Here is a 26,053-nt window from a genome sequence, read left to right as displayed (position 1 = left end):
TTTACCATGGTAAACTTAAGGAACAACTTCTGGCATCACTAGAGATTCATGTGTACTCCTACTGGAATTTAACTCAAAATCTCAGTATATAACTACACAAAAAGGAAAGGATCGTAAATATTTTAAAAAGTTGCATGCAGAAGGTGGTTGGTTAACAGCTGCTATAGAAACGCATCACAAAGTTCAGTAATCATCAAATTTAAAATGATTGCGGGCGTGAACTGGAGCGGGGAGTGAGATTTTCTTCACTATGTTCTTCCATTCATAGAGCAGTCTGTTCTCAGAAGGGCCACTTGAAGGTGTTCAGTCCAGCAAGATGCATAACCTTCACTTGTGCTCCATCATCAGAGACGTTCTCAACTTCTCCAGGGAACATTTTATTGTCATACAACACCTTCACCCAGTCACCAACTTGCAGAGACGCAGGAACGAATTTAAAACGGAGGGTGCTGAAAATGGGGGATGATGTATATTTATATAGCCTACAGAAAATAGTATTTTTTTGTGTATTTCATAATCATATGCAGACCAACTCAAGTTTTATAAGGAATAAGACGAAAAAACGCGGGTACATTTTGTTTTTACTTTTTATGTAACATTGAAAAACCACTTATTAACTACGTTCCAAAAAAGATGTTACGCAAATAAAATGCAATGACCTCCGGACCTTAGATTTTTTAAATACTAGCATACAAATACAATACATTAATCTTCGGCACTAATGATTTAATTCTGTTCGACATGTTAATTTGTCAATTAATTCACAGACTGGTGTATAGGTTACTATTTCCAGTGTAGCCTCTCCAAAAACGACACCCATGCTATGTTTGCAACAGCTGTAGAAACAATAATCCAAACGCTTACATTTTGATTTCAAACAAAACCTTTTAAAAACAGTAACGGAATAAACCGCTGTATCATGATGGAAATTAAACATTAACCCATTCTTAACTATAAGCCTTACATAAATAACAACAGGAAGTAAAGTATTCAAATAATCAAGTTTATAAACATTTTAAAATGTGATGGTTTCTATACTGAAACACAGAAAAGATAATGCAGACACTTCAAACCGGGAAACGTCTGCAACAGATAATAAACAAGTCGTCTTGATGTTTATTTTCTATATACAAATTAAACTGCAGTGGTTATAATTTAAACATGATTATTAAATGTTTACAAGTGAAACACTCTGGATGTGCACAGGCTTATAGGCCTAATACTCGTTTAGTCTTTCTACATATTCAAACTAAATGTTTAGCTTTCAAACACTTAATCGTGTTTAAATTAGAAAATAAACACCAATTCAAGTTTATTATCTCTTCATTTCATTTAACACTTGGTTTTACATTGTAGCTATGCGACTGAATCAAAAAATCAGCAACAAAATGCATAGAGGCATTTTAGATACATGTAGCCAACCTCTTGATCTGTTTAGGTTAGGCTACTCCAAAAAACTGATTTGCGCTCCGGTGTCAAGCTTACAAAATTTCTCATAAGGGAGACAATATCTAGACTGTCCAGTATCTCATGGTGGACATGCATAAGAGCGTTGTGTTAGTCTTTTTTGACTCATTGTGCTGCGTAGCCAATTTTTAATACGTCTCAGAGCAGAAAAGGATCGTTCAGACCAAGCTGATTTACAGCATCGAGTGAATTTTTCATTTCCAAAGGAACGAGTAGGAAATTCGTAGTCCTTTGGTTGAAATGCCTCAAACAAAGGTTCAAAGGACACAGCTGGGGCCGCATTTGCCGCTGCAGTCACAGGAGTTGGTCCTGGTGTTGGAGCAACAACCTCGGTTATATGTGGGGAGGGCAATTCATTTTCAGGGGTCTGTACAGTAGGAGGACTACTAATTTTAGAAGGTGGTGCTGCTGTACATCCAAAAAAAAATCAGAAATTCTCTTTTTAGCCATTATCTCTCATTATACTAGTAATTTAATGTATTTCTTACCGCACTCCAAGTCGGTCTCAGTTTTGAAATAGGCGCGATAAACACATTAGTAGTTCCGTATTACGGAAGCTTACTATGGACAGAGATAAAATACACTGCCTTACAATTATCCGCGTCTAACGTTATTAAGCTTAAATACAGTACGCCATTACAACGGTTTTAGATCTATTTCTTAGTAGTACAGTAATACACACAGTAGTCTCCCCCCCCCCCCTTTTTTTTTTACATTTTGTTTGGAGTTCCCCCCCTTACTCCCTTAGCATTCTAATTGACACAATTGTGATCAATTAGAACCCAAGGCAGATTAGAACACTTATTTTGGAACGACACTGTGTGGTCAATTACATTCAAGTCGCCTTGGGCGTTTGATGAGAAAATAAATAATAATAATAATGGATGTTAGAATTATTACTACCGCATTCATAATAGCCTAATTGCCTATAAAAAAAACCCCACAGAATTTCAAATAGGCTAGTGCAACTTAAAATTATTGTGCGCTTTGTAACAGTTACAGCGTAGGCCAGTGAGGCACTATACTAATAGTTACAAAGAGAATAAGAAAAAAAAAATCATGTCAGAGAAGCACTAAAAATACAGAGTTATTAAGATTTCTTCATTGGTTTAATTAAAATAAGTGGCATATGGAACATTTGGTCTTAAGTAAAAAGAAACGAAGCCCACTTCCAGTTTTATTGTTTGTTTCCTCCTTTATTCTCTACTGGTTTGAATGTGTTTCTAGAAGTTACAGGTTTATTTTTAATGCCACCCGACATTACTATCATAGCGAAAGTTATCATATTGAAACCGACTGCTAGAACATTTGTGCAGAAAATGCTGCTGACAGTGCTTGGTACACAGTAGAATAAACAATGTCTGCTTGCCATTACATTGCAATACTGCAATGCACACGACAATACAATTGGTTGAAAGTTGTTTGATGGCTTTCTTGCAGGCAGTGTAAAGCATAATTCATTTACTAACGTGAACGAAATTATGTTAATAATAAAATAAAAAAAGTTAATGAGAACTGTTACCGGTGCCACACCGGTACAGCACTTCTTCCCCACCACCCCCACTTCCTGTGTCCTTGCCAGCTTGACACAGCTGAGCTGGACCCTCCTGGGCAACTGCGCCTTTCAACACTGTCGCCACACGGAATTCCGTACTTTGACTGGTAAATGAGACCTTTATCTTGCCTGGGGTATCGGGTACAAAGTGGTGTGCTTCCCTGAAGCTGGTGACATGCTTTCTGTTTCTCTTTTTCTCTCCTTGTGGTTTCTGTCCAACAAAACAAAGCTTTTTTATAGGGTGTGGTGCATACCTAGAGGGATAATTAACTGATTGGCCAGCTATTTCTTCAGGATATGCCAGTTGCCAGTATGCATGGTGCCAGGACACTGGAGCGCCCTGTTCAAAACCACAGGGCAATCACGCTGCATTCTGAAGATGGCGGAAGACATGGGTATGCAAACGTGGGGTAAACAAGATGTTTTTTATTTTTTTTGAAAAACAGTGAATTTTCCATAATTTTTTCAAGCAAGCCCCGGCACAAATTAAGCACTACATGCACGCCCCTTACCTACCTACGCCATAGTGACGTGGCATGTTCACTTTGAAACCACACCCACTATAGCTCTTCAGTGGCGGTATAGCCTTTCATACAGGCAGTTATGACGGTTCAGTGCCGTCTCTGAACCACCTCGCGGGTTGAGTTTGTATGGAATGACCCACTTATAATTCATCAACAATCTGTAACAACCCTTATAATAAAAAACACTCTCATCGCAGATTTATATATTGAAGTTTGGTTTCTAAAATTGCTATCAGCGTGCATTTCGGATAAATTCAGACTACTGGGTTTCGGATTAGCTGAAGTATGTGTGTTTTTCTGATTACAATTGCTTTATTCTTCTTTAGCACTTGCTTCTAAAATTAAGATTATCTCAGAATTTATGATTTTATGATACATTACTTCTGAATTATGATTGAACCAAAAATATAAATATCAGGATGACTTCTAACATTTCTTTTTTCAGAACATTTTACTGTATCAGGAATACATCTGGACTATATCAATCTCTCATTTTCCAGGAGAACCACAGCTGGGTGGTTGATGCAATCAAAACTGAGAATTGTGAGGGTCTGGAACCAACTCCCCAGTAATGTTGTTGAAGCTGACACCCTGGGATCCTTCAAGAAGCTGCTTGATGAGATTCTGGGATCAATAAGCTACTAACAACCAAATGAGCAAGGTGGGCTGAATGGCCTCCTCTCGTTTGTAAACGTTCTTATGTTCTTATGTTCTTATGATTCCCTGTGCTGTAAAATACTCTAAAAACACCCAAGCTGTGGCTTATCAAGAGAACTGAAGACATACCCTGCTTTGTGACTGGTTTTCAGCCTCCATGTGATGTGGCAACGACGGCTCCTCTTGCTCTGGCGGCTCCCAAGAAGTCTCTCCGGATTGAGGGTTGTAAAAGTAGTACTGGCCGCTAGCCTCGTCAAGGTGCTGTTCCCATTCCGTGCTGCCGCTGGGGCTCGCAGTGGGAGAGGGGGAGGGGGAGGGGGAGGTGGAAGGCTGGTCCTCAGTAGCCTCCTCCTGGTCACTGAACGGGCTGTCCCAGGTTGTTTCTCTGGTGTCCAGGTTGTAGTAGAACTCCTGTCCACTCCCCTGGTCTGTATGCACCTCCCAGTTCTGAGTCTCTGAAGACAAATGTCTTTTTGTGGAATGAGGAGTGGGAGAAATCCGGGAAGCTTCTTGTTTTAGCTCAGCAACATTCGCATACACAGTGGCATCTGGATTCTCACTTTCAAGCTGAAACCAGAAATAAACAATAGATAATACCAAATAATTTCATATTATTTCCTTTTAGTTTAATATTTATGAAAATGGCTGTGGCTAACAAAAGAACTGCCTGTCACCCACTTAATTCATGTTGATTTTAAATGTGCAATTTTGAAAGAAACACTGTATATTTCCATAAAACATGACATCCAGCACTATATTTCCACCTCAGCAGTGTGCCTGGAGTCAAAGAATATTACTGGCTGCAAAGCATGTCAGTCTGTGACAGGAGTGAAAGGAGTCCCTCTTGTAATTCACCCTCCCGACTACTGGCAGCGCTGTGCAGGGAGGACTGAGACAGAGGAGAAAGGCTGAGTAATGGTTGGGGCAGAAGCCGCAGTGGGGGCGGCCATCTTAACTTGGGGCAGGACCTCATGGTTGAGCCCCATTATTGCAATCAGCTGTGCTGCGCTTGACGATTGGCTGAGGTGGGGCAGTGCACTGATTGTTGGGGTGGGGCTCGGCACTATTTAGGCTGTGGGGTTCTGCCATTTGGGTTGGCTGTGCTGGACTAACACCCGCAAGAGACGTGCTGGTTTGTTTGTTTTCATTTGTTTATTTCACAACTGAAGCCCTGTGTTTGCAGATCCTTGAAGAGCTGTGAGTTTGTTTTCCCTTGCTTTCCCTACCCCTTTGGATACCTGGGCGGATCTGCAGCACAGCACCTTCTGTCTGTGCCTTTGTGTTTGTGAAGCCTCAGGAGGGAGCTGGGGCAGCAGCTGGAGGACACCGGTTGCCACCGCGTGGAGGAACCACGTGAATGTTTTGTTTTAACTTTTGTTTCTCTGTGTAGTGTGGGACTGTTCTATTTACTGTTTTTATTTCAACCCTTGATTACTATTGCTAGTATTCAAGGGGGTTTCTTATTTTTGTTTGTGCAATACTGTACCTGTCTTTTGACCCCTGCTATTCTCCATACGGAACATTAATAAAACCCTGCCCAGCCCTGCCTTGCTGGTGCGCAAGTTGTACCTCACTTGCTGCCTGTCTCCGTCACTTCCTTCCATAACCCACCACACAGTCAATAGAGGAAGAATGCCAATTGGTATTGGTGGGGACAATTTCACTCAATGAAATGACCAAGGAGGTTCAAGACTACCTGAAAACAAGGCTTGAAAGCAGATAGGGCTTATTTGTTCAACCTTAAATGTTTTCTACAATTTGTGTTTCTCTCAAAACTGCACATTTCAGACCTATATTATATACACATTTTTTGTTGTTTTGGCTCTGTTCCAGCACTTTGGATATGACTATGGGGTTAAAGTGCAGACTGTCAGCTTTAATTTGAAGGTATTTTCATCCATATCGGATGAACCGTTTAGAAATGACAGCATGTTTTGTACATAGTCCCCCCATTTTAGGGTACCAAAAGTATTTGGACAATTGGCTTCAAAACTGTTTCTTATTAGGCAGGTGTGTTTGTTTGCATCGTTAGGGCATGCACAAGAGAGCTGTCAATGTCTAGTCTTGATTCTAGGCTTTGCATTTGCCTTTGGAGTCTGTTGCTGGTGTCTGACAACATGAGGACCAAAGAAGTGTCAATGCAAGGAAAGCGGTCCATCATGAGGCAGAAAAATCCGAATAAATCAATCAGAGACATAGCCAAAACATTAGGCGTGCCAAAATCAAATTTGGTATATCATTAAGAAGAAAGAAAGCACTGGTGAGCTCAGCAATGGCAAAAACGAACTGGTAGACCAAGGAAGACCACTATAGTGGATTATAGTGTATCCTGTATCAGAATAATGACAAAACAGCAAATTTGAATTGAACATCAATATATAGTCCTTTTATGAAGATTCCTTCACATTGATCAACATTTAAACGGTATTGTGACAAGGTATCGTGTCACATGTGTGGATTATCGCATTGCAAGACAGAGAGACATGGGAGTTGGAGTTGAAATGCCGGCACAGGCGCACATAGGACTTATTAAACACAAAACAGAAAGTAAACAAACGGGTCATGTGACGCTACCAACGATGGTAACGCACAGAGGACACATACAGAAGACAGGCAGGCAGCAACTCTGAATTGAACGCCCGTTTGTAAACAATCATTTGATCAAAAATAACAACTCCAACAAGCACACAAAACAAACCAGTTTCCACATATAAATTACACCAACACTAATTTCCCATCGTGCAGGGCAATCGTCCTGCTACAGGTATGTTTAAAAGAAAACAGTAAAGAAATGAAAAAGGAAAGAATGTACACTTACATGCTGAATACAGTAATTACATGTCCTTTCTCTTGAAAAAACTATCCAGCGTAGATTGCTCCTCACGCCCGTTGCCTGATTGCAGTTTGTGTTAAGATGACGGACAGGCAACGTGCATTCGTCATGCATGATTCGTACTACAATAGGTCATCTTTGAATTAGCATTATCTTTGAATTAGTCAACCATTGTCTTTGTTTTCACTGAGAATAACACCCTTGACACTGGAGAAAGTTCAGTGTCAGTCTGTACTGAGATCGTTGTATCTGGGTCGATCCTGTATGTGATCATTCTAATAGGGCTTATTTGCATTGAAAAAAACGATTCCCTTTCAATTCGAAGACGACCACCAAGACATTATGTATGGGATATGCCTGCCCATTAGGTAGGTATCGCGGAGCTGTCTATATCAGAGCTGCCAATGGGCCCCTTCCTTGGATGATGCACTCGGTCCTGCCCACCGAGAGTATAAAACTACTATCCAAAGGAAGCCATTTCTTTTTTTCCTTCTCAAGACAGTAAGGTAAGACCTCTGTGTTTAGCTGAGCGTATTGATAAAAAAGAGCTTCTCGAGTCGATTTGTATTTCCCTTGCATTCGTGCTGAAAGCTGGCTCGCCGCTTTCCCGGAATCAACGACTTTGAAAAGACAGAGCCTTTTGTCTTTCTGTCTTTCAGCAGCCTCCTCGCTTGCGTGGTAGGCCGCCTTTTGTATCTGTCTGTCGTGTGTGAGCGACGGCCTGTGCAGTCATCCGCAAATGGTTGTCTTTTCTTCCGGAGAGTACACAGTCCCTTGCCACATTCCCGCTGTCGAGTAGACCCTCTTGGCTGTGTAGGTCCGCCCACTGTGGTGTGTCGGACCCAAAAAAAAAAAAGTGTGCTCTCCCCTTATACTATCTTTCCACGTGTTGCTGTCTGCTTCAACTCGCCCACCGCGGTTTCGGCCTTGTGTCCCCCTGGTACAAGCTACGCGCTGTCCCGGTGTGTTGACCACGTGGTTAGGGTAGGCACTCTGCGTAGCGGCCTCTCTGGTGCTGCGGTACCGCGGCGCACACATCGCCCTTGATACTCAGGTATCTCGGTGCACGGGTGCTTAGTGCATGCGGCTCACGGTGCCCAGGGCCTTAGCGTCAGTGCTTAGTCACTGCACTGCATACGTGGTACTCGGTGCACGGTAGGTGGTGCACGATGTTGACCACTGCCTAGACCTAGCGCAACAGCTCTCCGGTGCATGAATCGAGCGGTGCTTGATTCTACACTGCTGCATGGGCATACAGTGCGCAGTGTTAGGTACTGTTAGCGCTAGTGGGTGAGCACACAGCATTCGCACTTACTAGTGCTTGAGTAAAGTGTGAGTGATGCTTTCTGCACGGCATGCAGAACACCAGGCCCATGTTAGGCAAGTCGGGGTTCCACCCGTGCACGGCCTGAAATGCCAACATCCCGCAGGAGGACAAGCATTCCCTCTGCGTGCGATGCTTAGGCGTGCAACATGCCACTTCGGCCCTCGAGAAGGAGATGGCTTGTAACATCTGCAAGGCTTTCCAGCCCCGGGTGAAAGAGTTCAGGGGGGATGGGGAGAGGTGTCTCAGCCGATGCTAGAGAATGCGCTTTCCATAACGGCCTCTGAGGACTAGGCCTCCTTCTCCTCTGACATGCAGGTGGGCGAGACCCCTGCTGAGGAAGAACCAGGCTTCAAGGTTGCCTCGGAAGCCAGTGCCAGTGTACTGGGGAGTTGGTTCCAGACCCTCACAATTCTCTGTGTAAAAAAGTGCCTATTTTCTGTTCTGAATGCCCCTTATCTAATCTCCATTTGTGACCCCTGGTCCTTGTTTCTTTTTTCAGGTCAAAAAAGTCCCCTGGGTCGACATTTTCTATACCTTTTAGGATTTTGAATGTTTGAATCAGATCGCCGCGTAGTCTTCTTTGTTCAAGACTGAATAGATTCAATTCCTTTAGCCTGTCTGCATATGACATGCCTTTTAAACCCGGGATAATTCTGGTTGCTCTTCTTTGCACTCTTTCTAGAGCAGCTGTATCCTTTTTGTAACAAGGTGACCAGAACTGAACACAATATTGTAGGTGAGGTCTTACTAATGCTTTGTAAAGTTTTAACATTACTTCCCTTGATTTAAATTCAACACTTCTCACATTGTATCCGAGCATCTTGTTGGCCTTTTTTATAGCTTCCCCACATTGTCTAGATGAAGACATTTCTGAGTCAACATAAACTCCTAGGTCTTTTTCATAGTTCCCTTCTTCAATTTCAGTATCTCCCATGTGATATTTATAATGCACATTTTTATTGCCTGCATGCAATACTTTACATTTTTCTCTATTAAATTTCATTTGCCAAGTGTCTGCCGGGTTCTGAATGCTGTCTAGATCATTTTGAATGACATTGCTGCTGCAACAGTGTTTGCCACTCCTCCTATTTTTGTGTCGTCTGCAAATTTAACGAGTTTGCTTACTATACCAGAATCTAAATCATTAATGTAGATTAGGAATAGCAGAGGACCTAATACTGATCCCTGTGGTACACCACTGGTTACCTCGCTCCATTTTGAGGTTTCTCCTCTAATCAGTACTTTCTGTTTTCTACATGTTAACCACTCCCTAATCCATGTGCATGCATTTCCTTGAATCCCTACTGCATTCAGTTTGAGAATTAATCTTTTATGCGGGACTTTGTCAAAAGCTTTCTGGAAATCTAAATAAACCATGTTGTATACTTTATCCATTGTCGATGTTGCATCCTCAAAAAAAATCAAGCAGGTTAGTTAGACAGATCTCCCTTTCCTAAAACCATGCTGACTGTCTCCCAGGATATTGTTACCATATAGGTAATTTTCCATTTTGGATCTCATGATAGTTTCCAGAAGTTTACATATAATAGAAGTCAGGCTTATTGGTCTGTAGTTACCTGGTTCGGTTTTGTCTCCCTTTTTGTGGATCGGTATTACATTTGCAATTTTCCAGTCTGTCGGTACAACTGCTGCATGATCTTGGTTAGCGGTTTGTAAATAACTTCTTTCATTTCTTTGAGTACTATTGGGTGGATCTCATCCGGCCAGGGGATTTGTTTATTTTAAGAGCTCCTAGTCCCTTTAACACTTCTGCCTCTGTTATGCTAAAGTTATTTAAAACTGGATAGGAACAGGTCGACATGTGGGCATGTTGTCCGTGTCCTCCTTTGTAAAAACCTGTGAAAAGTAATCATTTAATATATTTGCTATTTTCTTTTCTTCGTCTATGATTTTGCCATTTGTGTCTTTTAGACATTTAACCTCCTCTTTGAATGTTCTCTTGCTGTTATAATATTGGAAAAACATTTTGGAATTGGTTTTAGCCCCCTTAGCAATATTGATTTCTTTCTCTCTCTTGGCCTTTCTAACTTCCTTTTTGACTTGTGTTTGCAGTTCCAAGTACTCTTTCTGTGTACTTTGTTTTTGGTTCCTTTTAAACGCTCTGTAAAGTGCCTTTTTTCGCTGAATATTTTCTATTAAACCATTTGCAACGATGCAAAGAGTCGGCTTACACCGGTGGAGTGCACTATGTTCTTGGGCCTCCGGCTGGACTCCATTGCGATGCGCACATACCTGTCGGACGATAGAGTTGCAGCTAGGTTGTTTCAACAGGGATTGCATGTCATCCTCCTATTGTGCCAGAAACTATTGGGTCTGATGGCCGTAGCCACATCAGCCATTCAGCTTGTTCTGCTTCACATGCGCCCGCTACAAGCGTGGTTCAATGAGTTCCACCTCAATGCCAAACGCGACAGACAACGTCGGCCGACTGTGTCTCATGCATGCTCCACAGCCCTACGCTGGTGGAGGACGACCTCTCACCTGCGCGAGGGAGTGCAAATGGGAATAGTGTCAAACCGCCAAGTGGTGACGACAGACGCCTCCAACTTGGGTTGGGGGGCGGTCTGGGAAGGCAGAGGAGTACGCGGATCCTAGCCGGACCGCTGGACATCCCTGTACATAAACATGCACCACTTTCTCCCAGTGCTGAGCGGCACGCATGTGTTGATCTAGACGGACAACACGACAGTGGTAGCGTATGTCAACCACCAGGGAGGCCTACAGTCCCCAGGGTTGCATTGCATAGCCTCCAGGCTATTGCAGTGGGCTCAGAGGAACTTGCTGACCCTACGGGCGATGAACATTCCTGGGGCAGTGAACTGGGCAGCGGACCTCCTCTCTAGGAGTGGTCCGCATCTGTCAGAGTGGCGACTCCACCCTCAGGTAGTGGAGCACATTTGGGAACGGTTCGGAAAGGCGCAGGTCGATCTCTTTCCCTCTGCAGAGACAACGCATTGTCCCCTATGGTACTCCCTGCACCGCTTAGGCGGTCCACTCGGCGTAGATGCCCTAGCTCACGAATGGCCCAAAGCGATTTTGTACGCTTTCCCACCTATACCGCTTCTCCCGGCCTTTCTCTAAAAAGTTTGGTTAGAGAAAGCGTCAGTTCTGCTAGTGGCCCCCAAGTGGCCCAGGAGAGTCTGGTTTTCAACCCTGTGCCAGCTGTTACACGGCCAGTCCAGGGAGTTTCCACTTCGCTTGGATCTCCTCAGTCAGGCGAAAGGCTCTATTTGGCACCCGGAACCGGGTAGGTTCCGGCTCTGGGTCTGGCCCCTCAAAGGGATGGCTGGTTAGCTCTAGGGCTATCAGATGCGATCGTGGGTACATTGCAGAGCGCAAGGGCAGTCCTTGTATACCTATAAGTGGAGGTATTTCCAAACTTGGTGTCTGTCTAGAAGCCATAACCCCATATCTTGCCCTATGCCAGTCATCTTACAGTTTCTGCAAGAACTGCTTGATGCTGGTAGGTCATCTCTGCTTGCCATGCCCCCATAGATTCAATGTCTCCGGGCACACATTTTTTGGCTACCCGTTTTCTTAAAGGAGCTCGGCAATTACGCCCTCCTAGGAGGACTGTTCTTCCTGAATGGAGCCTCAATGTTGTACTGGAGGCTCTCACGAAGGCCCCGTTTGAGCCCATACACTCCATAGAGTTGAAGTACCTGTCTATGAAGACAGCCTTCCTCTTGGCGATCACCTCTGTTAAGCGGGTCAGTGAGCTGCAGGCGCTGTCTGTGCACAGCTCCTGCATGCGTATTTGGGAAGATGGCAGCAGGGTGTCCTGCGCACTAACCCTTCTTTCCTCCCCAAGGTGATGACAGCCTTCCACGTCAATCACTCTGTGGAACTGGAGTCCTTTCTTCCACCTCCGTTTGCTTCTACGGAGGATGAGAGATTAAATTTCCTCTGCCCAGTGCGGGCATTGAGTTGCTACGTGCATAGGACAAGAGCTCTGCGTCAATCTGACCAGCTACCACCTGGTAGGGTAGCCACACACTCCACTAGAGGGTTGGCTACATCGTGGGCCCTCTTCAGAGGTGCCTCGCTGTCTGATATTTGTACTGCGGCTGGCTGGGCTACACCGCATACCTTCTCCAAGTTCTACCGTCTTAATGTGGTGGACCCTGCCTTGACTTCTGTAGGCACAAGGGTCCTTGAGGGTGTAAATTCACACCGCTAACCTCTGCTTGTGCATCCCTCATATGCTGCCATTCCATCTCCCTCGCGACGACTCTGGTATACATTATCCCATACATAATGTCTTGGTGGTCGTCTTCAAATTGAAAGGGTTCGCTTCGGTCGCCCTCACGGGTTCGACGGAAAAAGAGAAATGGCTTCCTTTGGATAGTAGTTTTATACCCTCGGTGGGCGGGACCTAGTGCATCATCCAAGGAAGGGGCCTATTGGCAGCTCTGATACAGAGAGCTCAGCGATACCTATCCAATGGGCAGGCATAGCCCATACATATTGTATAGTGGTCGTCTTCTCTTTCATGGAACCAGGGTTACGGTAAGTAACCTAACGTTCTTGCTGTTGGGATCGTTAAAAATGGGTATTCGTTATAAGAAGGGTTTGTTCTGATGAAGTTAGCCTGTATTTAGTAAGCAGGTGACTTGCTCTTCGTGTTTTAACTTTAGCGTATTTTTTCCAGCAAGGGTATTCTTAACCAGCTGCTTTAATACTATAACAAGGGGCATAACGCAGTTCACGGTAAGTGGTTTTATACAGAACTGTAAACCCACAAGACATATACAACATAACAGGCCAGACACAGCAAAAAACAATAATAATAAAGCTGCCCGCATTATCATTAAGATGAATTACACCAGAGGTTCCCAAACTGTGGTGAGCAATGACATTCTATGTATTTTTTTCTATTAATAGCGAAAAGCAGGCGTCGGCGGCAGCTATACCAGTAGAAAACTAATCTGTAGCAAGGCAGTGTTGGCAGACTGTCAATCAAAGCAGAAATTCACAAATCAGAGCTAACAAATTGCCTACCTGTAGGCGGGATGTAAAGCAAGAGCTCTGACAATAGGGCAGTGTTAAGGTCATGTGGTCACTCTGCTGGCAGATGTAAAAAGTGTGTTAAGTGTTAATAAAATTACAATATATCGAATCCGCTACCAAAGAATACATTTTTGCAATGGATGCGACAGCATGGGAGAAGTACTGTCGTGGAAAAGTACAGAGCAGTTAGAGCAGTTTGCAAGTAGGTTGACAGCTGCAGAAGCTAAACTAAACTAACAACAACAAAAAGTAATAATAATTTAACATGGTCTTCAAGCCAGTAATCTGTGATAACTGCATGATGTGGGAAATCCGAGAAAACCCAACAGAGCTCTGTCACAAAGACGGCCAGAGTGGGTGGCGTCAGACCGGAAGCAGGAAGGAATTCAAACACAGACAGACGGTGATGGTGATGAGCTGAGTGCAATGGCTGCACTCAGCGTTTATTAACAAATAAAAGGGTTGTAAACAGCACAAAAACAGGACACGGCACTTGCGCCAAAATAAACAGACATACAAAGCGGACTAACACTAAACAAACGGTGCACGGAGACAAACAAACACGGTGAGAACAAACACTTATATTTCACGTTTTTACTGCTTTAACTCTCCTCTCTCTCTCACCCGTTCTCCTCTTCCGAACACCCAACCACGAGTGACTAAAAATGTGCCTATTTATACTGTTGTGCTGGGATTCAATTACTAATTAATTATTCACTTGAATCCCAGCACGTGAATTAATTCTGTGCAACCCCGTGCTCACATATTACATTTAACCAGCACGTGAAGTGATTTGTGCTCTCCTCGTGCCTAAATACAAATCTACACTTTTTAAATATACGTGAAACACAGACCCGTTTATATCCCGTGTACCAATCTATACACCAACATTAACATACGCACGCATACATACATACACAGAACACACAAATGCACACAGGGGCGGGGCACTTTGCCACATATACCCCCCCTTGTGCGCAGCACACATGGCCTCAACGGCCACCTCCCCCCTTAAAAATCCAGCAGTCCAGGACAAAGTCTCGGGCTGGGAAGGGAGGCTTCAGTAGGCCCATGGCTGGCAATGCTGTCAGCTCCCCTGCCGGTAGTGGCACGGCTGACAACATGCTGGTCCCGTCCTGCAGCGAAAAAGCTGCGGGGGCAGGTGGTCCCCCGACCTCCCCCTTCTTCATAGCCGGCAGCTCCCTCCTGTGGGGCTCCGGCCACAAGAACTCCTGCAGCGAAACTGCTGCTGGGGAAAGTGGTCTCCAGACCTCCTCCCCCTTCTTCGTGGCCGGCAGCTCCCCTTTCTGGGGCTCCGGCCACCGTACTCCCTGCGGAGGTACGGGCAGCAGAGGCAGCTCCTGCTCCTCTGCTCCGGGCGGTGGCGGAGGCAGAGGCAGCTCCAGCTCCTCTGCTCCTGGCGGTGGTGGAGGCAGAGGCAGCTCCAGCTCCTCTGCTCCTGGTGGTGGTGGAGGCAGAGGCAGCTCCAGCTCCTCTGCTCCTGGCGGTGGTGGAGGCAGAGGCAGCTCCAGCTCCTCTGCTCCTGGCGGTGGTGGAGGCAGAGGCAGCTCCAGCTCCTCTGCTCCTGGTGGTGGTGGAGGCAGAGGCAGCTCCAGCTCCTCTGCTCCTGGCGGTGCTGGCTCCCTCTGCTGTGGCGGCTGGGCATGTGCGCGCCGTGCTGCCTTCAGCAGCATAGCGAGAGGCTGCTGGGGGACACCAGCATCCTGCCCTTCTCCCCCCCAAAAATTTTCAGGGGGTTGAGCCTGTAACCCCTCCCCTTCCGGCTCTTGGGGCTGAACCAGCAGGCATTTTCCCTCTGCTGGTGGCTTGGGTCCCAGGGCTGTGGAAGCCCCGACTTGCCTCCCTTTGGGCTGTGGACGCACCGACTCCTCCCTTTTGGGCTGTGGACGCACCGACTCCTCCCTTTTGGGCTGTGGACGCACCGACTCCTCCCTTTTGGGCTGTGGACGCACCGACTCCTCCCTTTTGGGCTGTGGACGCACCGACTACCCCCTCTTGGGCTGTGGACGTTCGGGCTCCCCCCACTCAGGCGTAGGACGTTCGGGCTCCTCCCACTCAGGCGTAGGACGTTCGGGCTCCTCCCACTCAGGCGTAGGACATTCGGGCTCCTCCCACTCAGGCGTAGGACGTTCGGGCTCCTCCCACTCAGGCGTAGGATGTTCGGGCTCCTTCCACTCAGGCGTAGGACGTTCAGGCTCCTCCCATTTGGGCTGTGGACGCTCAGGCTCCTCCCGCTTGGGCTGTGGACGCTCAGGCTCCTCCCCATAACTGCGGAAGGGACAGTGGGCGAACAGGTGATCCTGGTCGCAGAGGAGGCACCCCGGCGATGGCTTGTTACATCGCCGTGGATGCCTGGCCCTTAGGCGGCACTCCTCCTCCCTGTCCTTCACCTCTTTATCCGTCTCTGCCTCCCGCTTGGGCTGTGAAGGCAAAACCAGCAGGCATTCACCCTCTGCTGGTGGAGATGGGGACAGCAGGTACTCACCCTCTGCTGGTGGAGATGGGGACAGCAGGTACTCACCCTCTGCTGGTGGAGATGGGGACAGCAGGTACTCACCCTCTGCTGGTGGTCCTGCTACCTGGGCTGCTGTTCCATTTATGGTTGCCTCCAGGTAGCTGAGGACAAACTCCACACCTTCCTCCAAGGTGTTTGGGGTGTGTTCCTCCTGATATGCCTCCCATCTCTCACTGTCCATCATCCACAGGGCCCGGACGACTATGGGCAGAGACTGGGCCTCCAGCCCAGCATTCTCTAGGAACCAGCCCCGCAGTTTGATGGCGTCTTCTGCCATTGACTTTTTTTTTTTTTTTTTTTTTTTTTTTTTAAATCCAGACCCCTCCTGGTCTGACGCTTGGAGGCGCGGCTATCCCATGATGACACCACGTGTCACAAAGACGGCCGGAGTGGGTGGCGTCAGACCAGAAGCAGGGAGTAAACAGACAGAGACTTGGGGTTTTGGTGGAGCTGAGCGAATGGTTTCGCTCAGCATTTAATAAAACAGCACAGAAAATAAAAGGTTTGAACAGACAAAAACACGGGACACGGCACTTGCGCCAAAATAAACAGACATACAAAACGGACTAACACTAAACAAACGGTGCACGGAGACAAACAAACACGGTGAGAACAAACACTTATATTTCACGTTTTTACTGCTTTAACTCTCCTCTCTCTCTCACCCGTTCTCCTCTTCCGAACACCCAACCACGAGTGACTAAAAATGTGCCTATTTATACTGTTGTGCTGGGATTCAATTACTAATTAATTATTCACTTGAATCCCAGCACGTGAATTAATTCTGTGCAACCCCGTGCTCACATATTACATTTAACCAGCACGTGAAGTGATTTGTGCTCTCCTCGTGCCTAAATACAAATCTACACTTTTTAAATATACGTGAAACACAGACCCGTTTATATCCCGTGTACCAATCTATACACCAACATTAACATACGCACGCATACATACATACACAGAACACACAAATGCACACAGGGGCGGGGCACTTTGCCACAAGCTCAAACAATTGTGTGTAAAGTGCCGCACGATCCAGGACTTGCTTAAATGAGTAAGTGTGTTAGAAATGGAGCTGCAGGAAATGAGACAGCAACAGGAGCTTGAGGAGCTGGCACACCCATAATTCATAGAAGTCTGCACCCCAAGCAGACTGAAAGCCACCAGGGAGATGGAAGAGGGTTGAAACAGCTGGGTTCAGATAGGCAGAAACGGGAAAAAAAGAAACTTCGTCAAACACAACCACCTGAAATCAAAACATCCAACAAATGTGAGCCACTTCAAAATTTAGATGACCAAAACCAACAACATCCAGGACCCTATAAACAGTGCTGGCCAGGTAGCAAAAAGAAGGGAGGTCATGATTGTTGGGGACTCCATATTGAGAAACACAGCAAGTTCAGTTTGCAGTTTGGACCCCCTTACTACAACAGTGTTCTGCCTTCCAGGAGCCTCTGTCACGCACATCACTGAGAACGTGGACAGGCTCCTAGAATGAACAGGAGACGACCTGGTAGTAGTCGTTCCATATCGGTACAAACAACATTGGAAGAGACAGGCCAAGATCCCTGCAAAACAAATTCAGAGAGCTAGGAAGGAAATTAAAAGACCCAAACTGTGGTATTTTCTGGGATACTGCCGGCACCTTGCAAAGGACCACATGGACAGCTGGAAATACAAAATCAAAATGCATGGCTGAAATCGTGGTGCACACAGGAAGGCTTCATCTTTCTTGAACATTGGAGCACATTCTACAACAAGGACTATCTATATAGGCAAGATGGACTGCACTTAAGCAAAAAGGGAACCAATCTACTCGGAAAAGGTATCTTTTGAGGAGGTCCAGAAGCATCTAAACTAGAAAGGAAGGGGGGAGAAAACAAAAAAAAAACAGAAGGGAGATCACATCAAAACAAGGGCAACAACTCAGGTAAGACAGATATTAAATGTATTTATCTTAATGCATGTCAGATAGAATGAAGTACTGCCACCATCTTGTTACAATAGGAATTACCAACGACTAGTATATCAATCCACACAAAACATATCAAGACTGCAAATCTTAAACACAAAAAAGTCTCTTAACATGGAACAGTAGTGGGTATCCTCATAAAGGATACCCACTACTCAGAAACAAAATGTTAGAACTTGAAGCTACTACACTAACAAGTAACTACGATGTGATAGGTGTTACAGAAACTTGGTTGTCTGAGAGTGATGGAGACGAATATAATATTAGTGGGTACACACTGTATAGGAAAGACAGGCAGGACAGAAGAGGCGGAGGGGTAGCGCTACACATAAGAAATAGTCTTGAAGCCCAGGTGTTAAATCTGGACGAAGAAAACAATGGCGAATCAATATGGGTCAGAATAATGGACAAAAATTCAAAGGGCATAATAATAGGAGCATGCTATAGACAAATTCAGACACCGAGCAAAATAATGTGTCCTACAATGCCATTAGAAATGTGTGTAGAAAAGGAGAAGCCATACAAATGGGGGATTTCAACTTCCCCCATAAAAAATGGGAAAACCCAGTGGGGAGCATGACGGACAAAATTGAAATGGTGGAAATGATAAATGACTGCTTCCTAACGCAATTGATCAAGGCACCGACTAGAGGGGAGGCATGCCTTGATTTAGTCTTTTCAAATAACGAAGACAGAATAACTAAAACAGAGGTCAGAGAGCCATTGACAAACTCAGACCACAACATGGTCTCATTTGAAGTGATTTTTAAAACCCAAAAAGTAATGACTAAAGCTAAGGTTTACAATTTTAGAAAAGCAAGCTATGAAGGTATGAAACAGAGCCTAACAGAAGTAGATTGGAGTGAAATAGAGAAAACATCCACAGAAAAAGGATGGCTGTTTTTTAAAAATGTAGTACTAGAGGCACAAAACAATTACATCCCAAAGGTAGACAAATCTAAATCTAAAACAAAATGGCCAAAATGGTTTAATAGATCAATTACAAAAAATATTCAGTGAAAAAAAGGCACTTTACAGAGCTTTTAAAAGAGACCAAAAACAAATTTTTGCCCATTCCTCCTTGCAAAACAGCTCGAGCTCAGTGAGGTTGGATGGAGAGCATTTGTGAACAGCAGTTTTCAGTTCTTTCCACAGATTCTCGATTGGATTCAGGTCTGGACTTTGACTTGGCCATTCTAACACCTGAATATGTTTATTTCTGAACCATTCCATTGTAGATTTTGCTTTATGTTTTGGATCATTGTCTTGTTGGAAGACAAATCTCCATCCCAGTCTCAGGTCTTTTGCAGACTCCATCAGGTTTTCTTCCAGAATGGTCCTGTATTTGGCTCCATCCATCTTCCCATCAATTTTACCCATCTTCCCTGTCCCTGCTGAAGAAAAGCAGGCCCAAACCATGATGCTGCCACCACCATGTTTGACAGTGGGGATGGTGTGTTCAGGGTGATGAGCTGTGTTGCTTTTACGCCAAACATAACGTTTTGCATTGTTGCCAAAAAGTTCGATTTTGGTTTCATCTGACCAGAGCACCTTCTTCCACATGTTTGGTGTGTCTCCCAGGTGGCTTGTGGCAAACTGTAAACACTTTTTATGGATATCTTTAAGAAATGGCTTTCTTCTTGCCACTCTTCCATAAAGGCCAGATTTGTGCAGTATACGACTGATTGTTGTCCTATGGACAGAGTCTCCCACCTCAGCTGTAGATCTCTGCAGTTCATCCAGAGTGATCATGGGCCTCTTGGCTGCATCTCTGATCAGTCTTCTCCTTGTATGAGCTGAAAGTTTAGAGGGACGGCCAGGTCTTGGTAGATTTGCAGTGGTCTGATACTCCTTCCATTTCAATATTATCGCTTGCACAGTGCTCCTTGGGATGTTTAAAGCTTGGGAAATCTTTTTGTATCCAAATCCGGCTTTAAACTTCTCCACAACAGTATCTCGGACCTGCCTGGTGTGTTCCTTGTTCTTCATGATGCTCTCTGCGCTTTAAACGGACCTCTGAGACTATCACAGTGCAGGTGCATTTATACGGAGACTTGATTACACACAGGTGGATTCTATTTATCATCATTAGTCATTTAGGTCAACATTGGATCATTCAGAGATCCTCACTGAACTTCTGGAGAGAGTTTGCTGCACTGAAAGTAAAGGGGCTGAATAATTTTGCACGCCCAATTTTTCAGTTTTTTATTTGTTAAAAAAGTTTGAAATATCCAATAAATTTCGTTCCACTTCATGATTGTGTCCCACTTGTTGTTGATTCTTCACAAAAAATGACAGTTTCATATCTTTATGTTTGAAGCCTGAAATGTGGCAAAAGGTCGCAAAGTTCAAGGGGGCCGAATACTTTCGCAAGGCACTGTAATAACGGTCCACAAAAAGGGAGACAAAACCAAACCAGGTAACTACAGACCAATAAGCCTGACTTCTATTATATGTAAACTTCTGGAAACTATATAAAGATCCAAAATGGAAAATTACCTATATGGTAACAATATCCTGGGAGACAGTCAGCATGGTTTTATGAAAGGGAGATCATGTCTAACTAACCTGCTTGATTTTTTTAAGGATGCAACATCGACAATGGATAAAGTATACAACATGGTTTATTTAGATTTCCAGAAAGCTTTTGACAAAGTCCCGCATGAAAGATTAATTCTCAAACTGAACGTAGTAGGGATTCAAGGAAATGCATGCACATGGATTAGGGAGTGGTTAACATGTAGAAAACAGAAAGCACTGATTAGAGGAGAAAGCTCAAAATGGAGCGAGGTAACCAGTGGAGTACCATAGGGATCAGTATTAGGTCCTCTGCTATTCCTAATCTACATTAATGATTTAGATTCTGGTATAGTAAGCAAACTTGTTAAATTTGCAGACGACATAAAAATAGGAGGAGTGGCAAACACTGTTGCAGCAGCAAAGGTCATTCAAAATGATCTAGATAGCATTCAGAACTGGGCAGACACTTGGCAAATGACATTTAATAGAGAAAAGTGTAAAGTATTGCATACAGGCAATAAAAATGTGCATTATAAATATCATATGGGAGATACTGAAATTGAAGAAGGGAACTATGAAAAAGACCTAGGAGTTTATGTTGACTCAGAAATGTCTTCATCTAGACAATGTGGGGAAGCTATAAAAAAGGCCAACAAGATGCTCGGTATATTGTGAGAAGTGTTGAATTTAAATCAAGGGAAGTAATGTTAAAACTTTACAATACATTAGTAAGACCTCACCTAGAATATTGTGTTCAGTTCTGGTCACCTTGTTACAAAAAGGATATTGCTGCTCTAGAAAGAGTACAAAGAAGAGCAACCAGAATTATCCCAGGTTTAAAAGGCATGTCATATGCAGACAGGCTAAAAGAATTGAATCTATTCAGTCTTGAACAAAGAAGACTACGCAGCTATCTGATTCAAACATTCAAAATCCTAAAAGGTATAGACAATGTCGACCCAGGGGACTTTTTTTACCTGAAAAAAGAAACAAGGACCAGGGGTCACAAATGGAGATTAGATAAAGGGGCATTCAGAACAGAAGATAGGAGGCACTTTTTTACACAGAGAATTGTGAGGGTCTGGAACCAACTCCCCAGTAATGTTGTTGAAGCTGACACCCTGGGATCCTTCAAGAAGCTGCTTGATGAGACTCTGGGATCAATAAGCTACTAACAACCAAACAAGCAAGTTGGGCTGAATGGCCTCCTCTCGTTTGTAAACTTTCTTATGTTCTTATTGCCGGGGATTATTATTTGGTCACCAGACCTGGATTAAAAAAATAAACCGTTTTCCAACTGGATTACAAACCTCTCTGTCTGTTGATTACGCACCGCATCACTCCTAACAACCAAACTAGCAAGATGGGCTGAATGGCCTCCTCTCGTTTGTAAACTTTCTTATGTTCTTATGTTCTTACTGTACACCTATGATAGCTGCTTGGCAGGGTATTGTTAACAGTCCATTGTCATGTAGTATTCCAATTCTGTATTCAATTCAGGTGGTTTTGCGAGGCAGAAACACATTTGCAATTGAGCAAAAAACTGTTATTTTCCAACTTCGCGCACCTGTTTTGTGCCCTGTTGGAAAATATCAATTTTTGTGCAAGCACTAGTTTTTGCGAGGCACAAATTTTGCGAGGGGATTGCACATCGCTTCGAATATTTGGGCCATTGTTTGTTAAACTGACTTTAGTCAATTAAATATCTCTGTGGTGGCTGGCGTGGCTGGGTTGACAGCAGGGATTTCCAAATATTACCCCTTTTTAAACACATTTTAGACTGTCAGATATCACTTAAAAATGGGGAGGTACTGATTTAAAAACGTGTAATTAAAAGATGAGATTTCCTGCTTTTATATTCATCTTCAAACTATGTCTTGTTTTCAGTACCAATAATTGCTAACGGGAAAAGCAGCTTCCGATGATAAGAACAATACAAAGTTTACAAACAAGAGGAGGCCATTCACACCCATCTTGCTCGTTTGGTTGTTAGTAGTTTATTGATCCCAGAATCTCATCAAGCAGCTACTTGAAGGATCCCAGGGTGTCAGCTTCAACAACACTACAAAATATTAATCTGAAATATTTAAATTCTCCTTGCGTTTTAAGGATGTTAATTGCTGGCCAGGGCTGCAGTTAGTTTGCTGTATATGAAACAAGCTTTGTGATTAATTTAATCTCCATTATTATGTAATGCGGTATGTATGTTTATATGCAAAATATTAGAAAGTAATGAACTCTGAGGTATACAGAATTTAATTAGATCGTATTTTTATAAGCCCTTTTTACAAACATCTCTTCAGACAGGTACAACCAATCTCAAACATAATAATAATACTACGACTACTACGACTACTACGACTACTACTAATAATAATAATAATGCTGTACTGTACTACTGTTGCATTGTTGCAGCAGTGTGGAGTAGTGGTTAGGGCTCAGGGCTCTGGACTCTTGACCAGAGGGTTGTGGGTTCAATCCCAGGTAGGGGACACTGCTGCTGTACCCTTGAGCAAGGTACTTTACCTAGATTGCTCCAGTAAAAACTCAACTGTATAAATGGGTAATTGTATGTAAAAATAATGTGTAAAAAACAATGTAATTGTTTGTAAAAATAATGTGATATCTTGTAACAATTGTAAGTCGCCCTGGATAAGGGCGTCTGCTAAGAAATAAATAATAATTTAAGTTCTCTAAAGCAGACAGATACCACTGTACCTCTATAAAAAACATTTTTACACACAGATATAACATCTACAGTTTTATTCTTGAGGAGAAGTCACATTTTTAATATTTTTCTTGCACAGCAATAACACAACTTCCTGTCCCAAACCTACACAGGAAATACAAGAAATGCTATAAACCACACTGCTGTTTGTATAGGTCAATTTCCAACTTAAGTCGTACTAGTACAGTGCCTAAATACTCATGCATGCAAAGGATTTAAACTCCATTGTGGAAGACAGTGCAATCTTTTAAAGTGCCTGACATTTTTACTCAACTTTATAATAACTGGGTGAGTGTAAGCTATATTCTTCCACAGTTAACCCGTCTGTGCATTTAGTTACATTGGAAAGAGACCTGGTTGGCATTGCAGTTTGAATACTGCATGCATGCATTTTCCTCCTACTTTGAATCCAGACTTCTAGTTATGCTTTCCCTCCATGAACTGAACAGATATTATTGTCAGGGAAGCAATGGAAACACTGTTTTATGCATACAATGGGACACTGCTCTCTGTCCACATAGTACATGTTGTAAAGGTCCACAACTTGAGCTTGGCATTTAATACAACATAAATGTATTTTATAATTATATAAAAAAAGTGTTGGATCTCAGTACTACCTCAATTCAACTTCATGGCATTTGGCCCCCAGGGGCGATTCCTGCACTTCCCTTTATTAACTTCACAGTGAAACGCTGTCCATGGAAGAACAGGTTTAGTATTTTGAGCTTGCTGGTCTGTTTAGGTTAATGTACCAGTTTGTAAACACCCATCAGTGAGACACAAAAGGCTCTTGTGGGCACAGCTTTGAGAACGACTAGGTTAGCAAAATTGTCTGCATTGATCAGAGTATTTTCTATAAACACTGTGAACAGCAGCTATAACCCAACCTCCAGAGTAATGGGTGTCATACTGAAAGTGACAAAGTTCATGTTTGAACCCCCTACCCAGTCACACTCACTGAACAAATAGAGAACAGCCTGTGTGTAAAGAGGTCTTGTCCTCATTCTATGGGTGAAGGTCCATAACCCTTTGTCTTATTATTATTATTTGTTTATTTAGCAGATACCTTTATCCAAGGCGACTTACAGAGACTAGGGTGTCTGAACTATGCATCAGCTGCAGAAGGAGGTTAAGTGACTTGCTCAGGGTCACACAATGGGAGTGGCTGAGGTGGGATTTGAACCGGGGACCTCCTGGTTACAAGCCCCTTTCTTTAACCACTGGACCACACAGCCTCCTATATAATTAGTGTTACGTTTCTGATTGCAGTTATTCTCATAAACATGCTAACCTGATCTATTCTGATTTTTAGGCACCTCATTCAAAATGTGACATCTTATGCACTAATTGTGTCTGTCTGTCACATTCGACACAGTAAACTTTTATCATAGACTCCTATAACCCTTAAGATTTTTGTGTTTCAATCAAGTCCCCCATAATCTTTCAATCTACGTTATCTTCAATATACATTCCTTTAAAACCTTACTGAAGGTCCAAAATCAGATGTCTTATGTAGAATTAGATTACATAACTGAAAGAAGTGCAGACTTATAGCGCTATATTTTTTGGAACCCTGCTACTTACTCTTTCACGGTGGCAGATCTAAATAAAAAATATTTAAAGCCACAAACAGCGTCTGTAATGTTTTTTGTCTCAAGTAAAATACCAGCATTAGGCCTTTTTTTTTAAATATTTTAAATATTGCACCAACCCTAATCGGAAACTTCTGAAATAGCCAGGCCTGCTGCCAGGAACTCAGTATAGCGTTCCACCCTTGTGTGGTATTCAGTCTACTGCTAGTGCAATGGCACTTTTCAGATACATTCCAGTGCCTCTCTTTTATAGACTGGCTTATTCATTTTGTCATTGTTATAGTTCATGTTACTGATTAACAACTGAAGACAATCAAGTTTTTTTTTTTTTAACTCGAGACATTTACACGAGAAATGTCTTGTGTAAAGTGCTTTTTTGGGTTTCCATTCGCTCAGTTTATTTCACCCGACGTCATGCAAATGAATGGGAAAGGTGGGGGTTGATATGTAAATTAACTATGCGTAAAGTACACGTGCTGTTTTTGAAGATTACTAGTGACATTTTGTGAAAAAGTGGTTTCCATGCGCAGAGAACTGGTACACGAGTGAATCTAAGCTGCTGTAATAAAGCAAAATACCCTGTGCCTGCTTGGTTAATATTGTGCTTTACTGCTCTTGACCAAATTGTTTTTCAATTTGAGGAGGCTCGTGCTGTCAGAGATGCTCTCCTTTCTTTTAAATTGTGTTGGATTTACTGCTGTGTTAAATATTAATGATGCAAACAAATAAAACACAATCAATACGTTCATTTGCAATTTTATTTGGTCAGTTCTGAGAGGGCATCAACAACTTGGATGTTGTTGCGCTGTTTTGGGTGATTGAGCTGGCTTATGACATCCAGTTCACAAACGATATTTATTCACGTGGAGGGCAGACTCGCGTTGTCTTTGGACATAGCTGGGATCAAAAAAAGGACGGGAATTAATTCAGTTAAGCAGCTCACTTGCTCTTCTTGTTTAACTTTAGCGTAGTTTCTACAGCAAGGGTATTCTCAAACAGCTCCTTTAATACTATAACAAAAGCATAACGCAGTTTGTGGTAAGTGGTTTTATACAGAACTGTAAACCCACAAGATATATACAACATGACAGACAAGACACAGCAAAAAACAATAATAAAAAAGACAGCCCGCATTAGCATTAAGGTGAGCTACTCCACTGCTAACCATAAAATCGCCCATCAGCCACTACTTTCTGCCATATTGGAATTCACAGTAACAACTAACCTGATCCGTTGCAATATTTATAGTTAAGGATAAACACACTCATTAACATTTACACGTGAAATGCTGATTTTCCCGTGTGTTTCGTC

At 43.4% G+C, this 26,053-nt stretch overlaps 1 protein-coding gene across 2 annotated transcripts in view; it reads right to left on the bottom strand.

The window, feature by feature from the left end:
* The window catches only part of LOC117433471 (rho GTPase-activating protein 12-like), a 109,202-nt gene that overhangs the window by 59,313 nt on the left and 23,836 nt on the right, over window positions 1–26,053 (bottom strand). For both annotated transcript variants that reach the window (XM_034055760.3, XM_034055762.3), the window contains one exon: window positions 4,333–4,770. In XM_034055760.3, the coding sequence (XP_033911651.3) occupies window positions 4,333–4,770 (438 nt within the window). The remainder of the gene's footprint in view (window positions 1–4,332; window positions 4,771–26,053) is intronic.

Source organism: Acipenser ruthenus, chromosome 33 (genome assembly GCF_902713425.1).
Source record: "Acipenser ruthenus chromosome 33, fAciRut3.2 maternal haplotype, whole genome shotgun sequence".
NCBI lineage: Eukaryota > Metazoa > Chordata > Actinopteri > Acipenseriformes > Acipenseridae > Acipenser > Acipenser ruthenus.
This window is presented reverse-complemented; position numbering and strand designations above follow the sequence as displayed.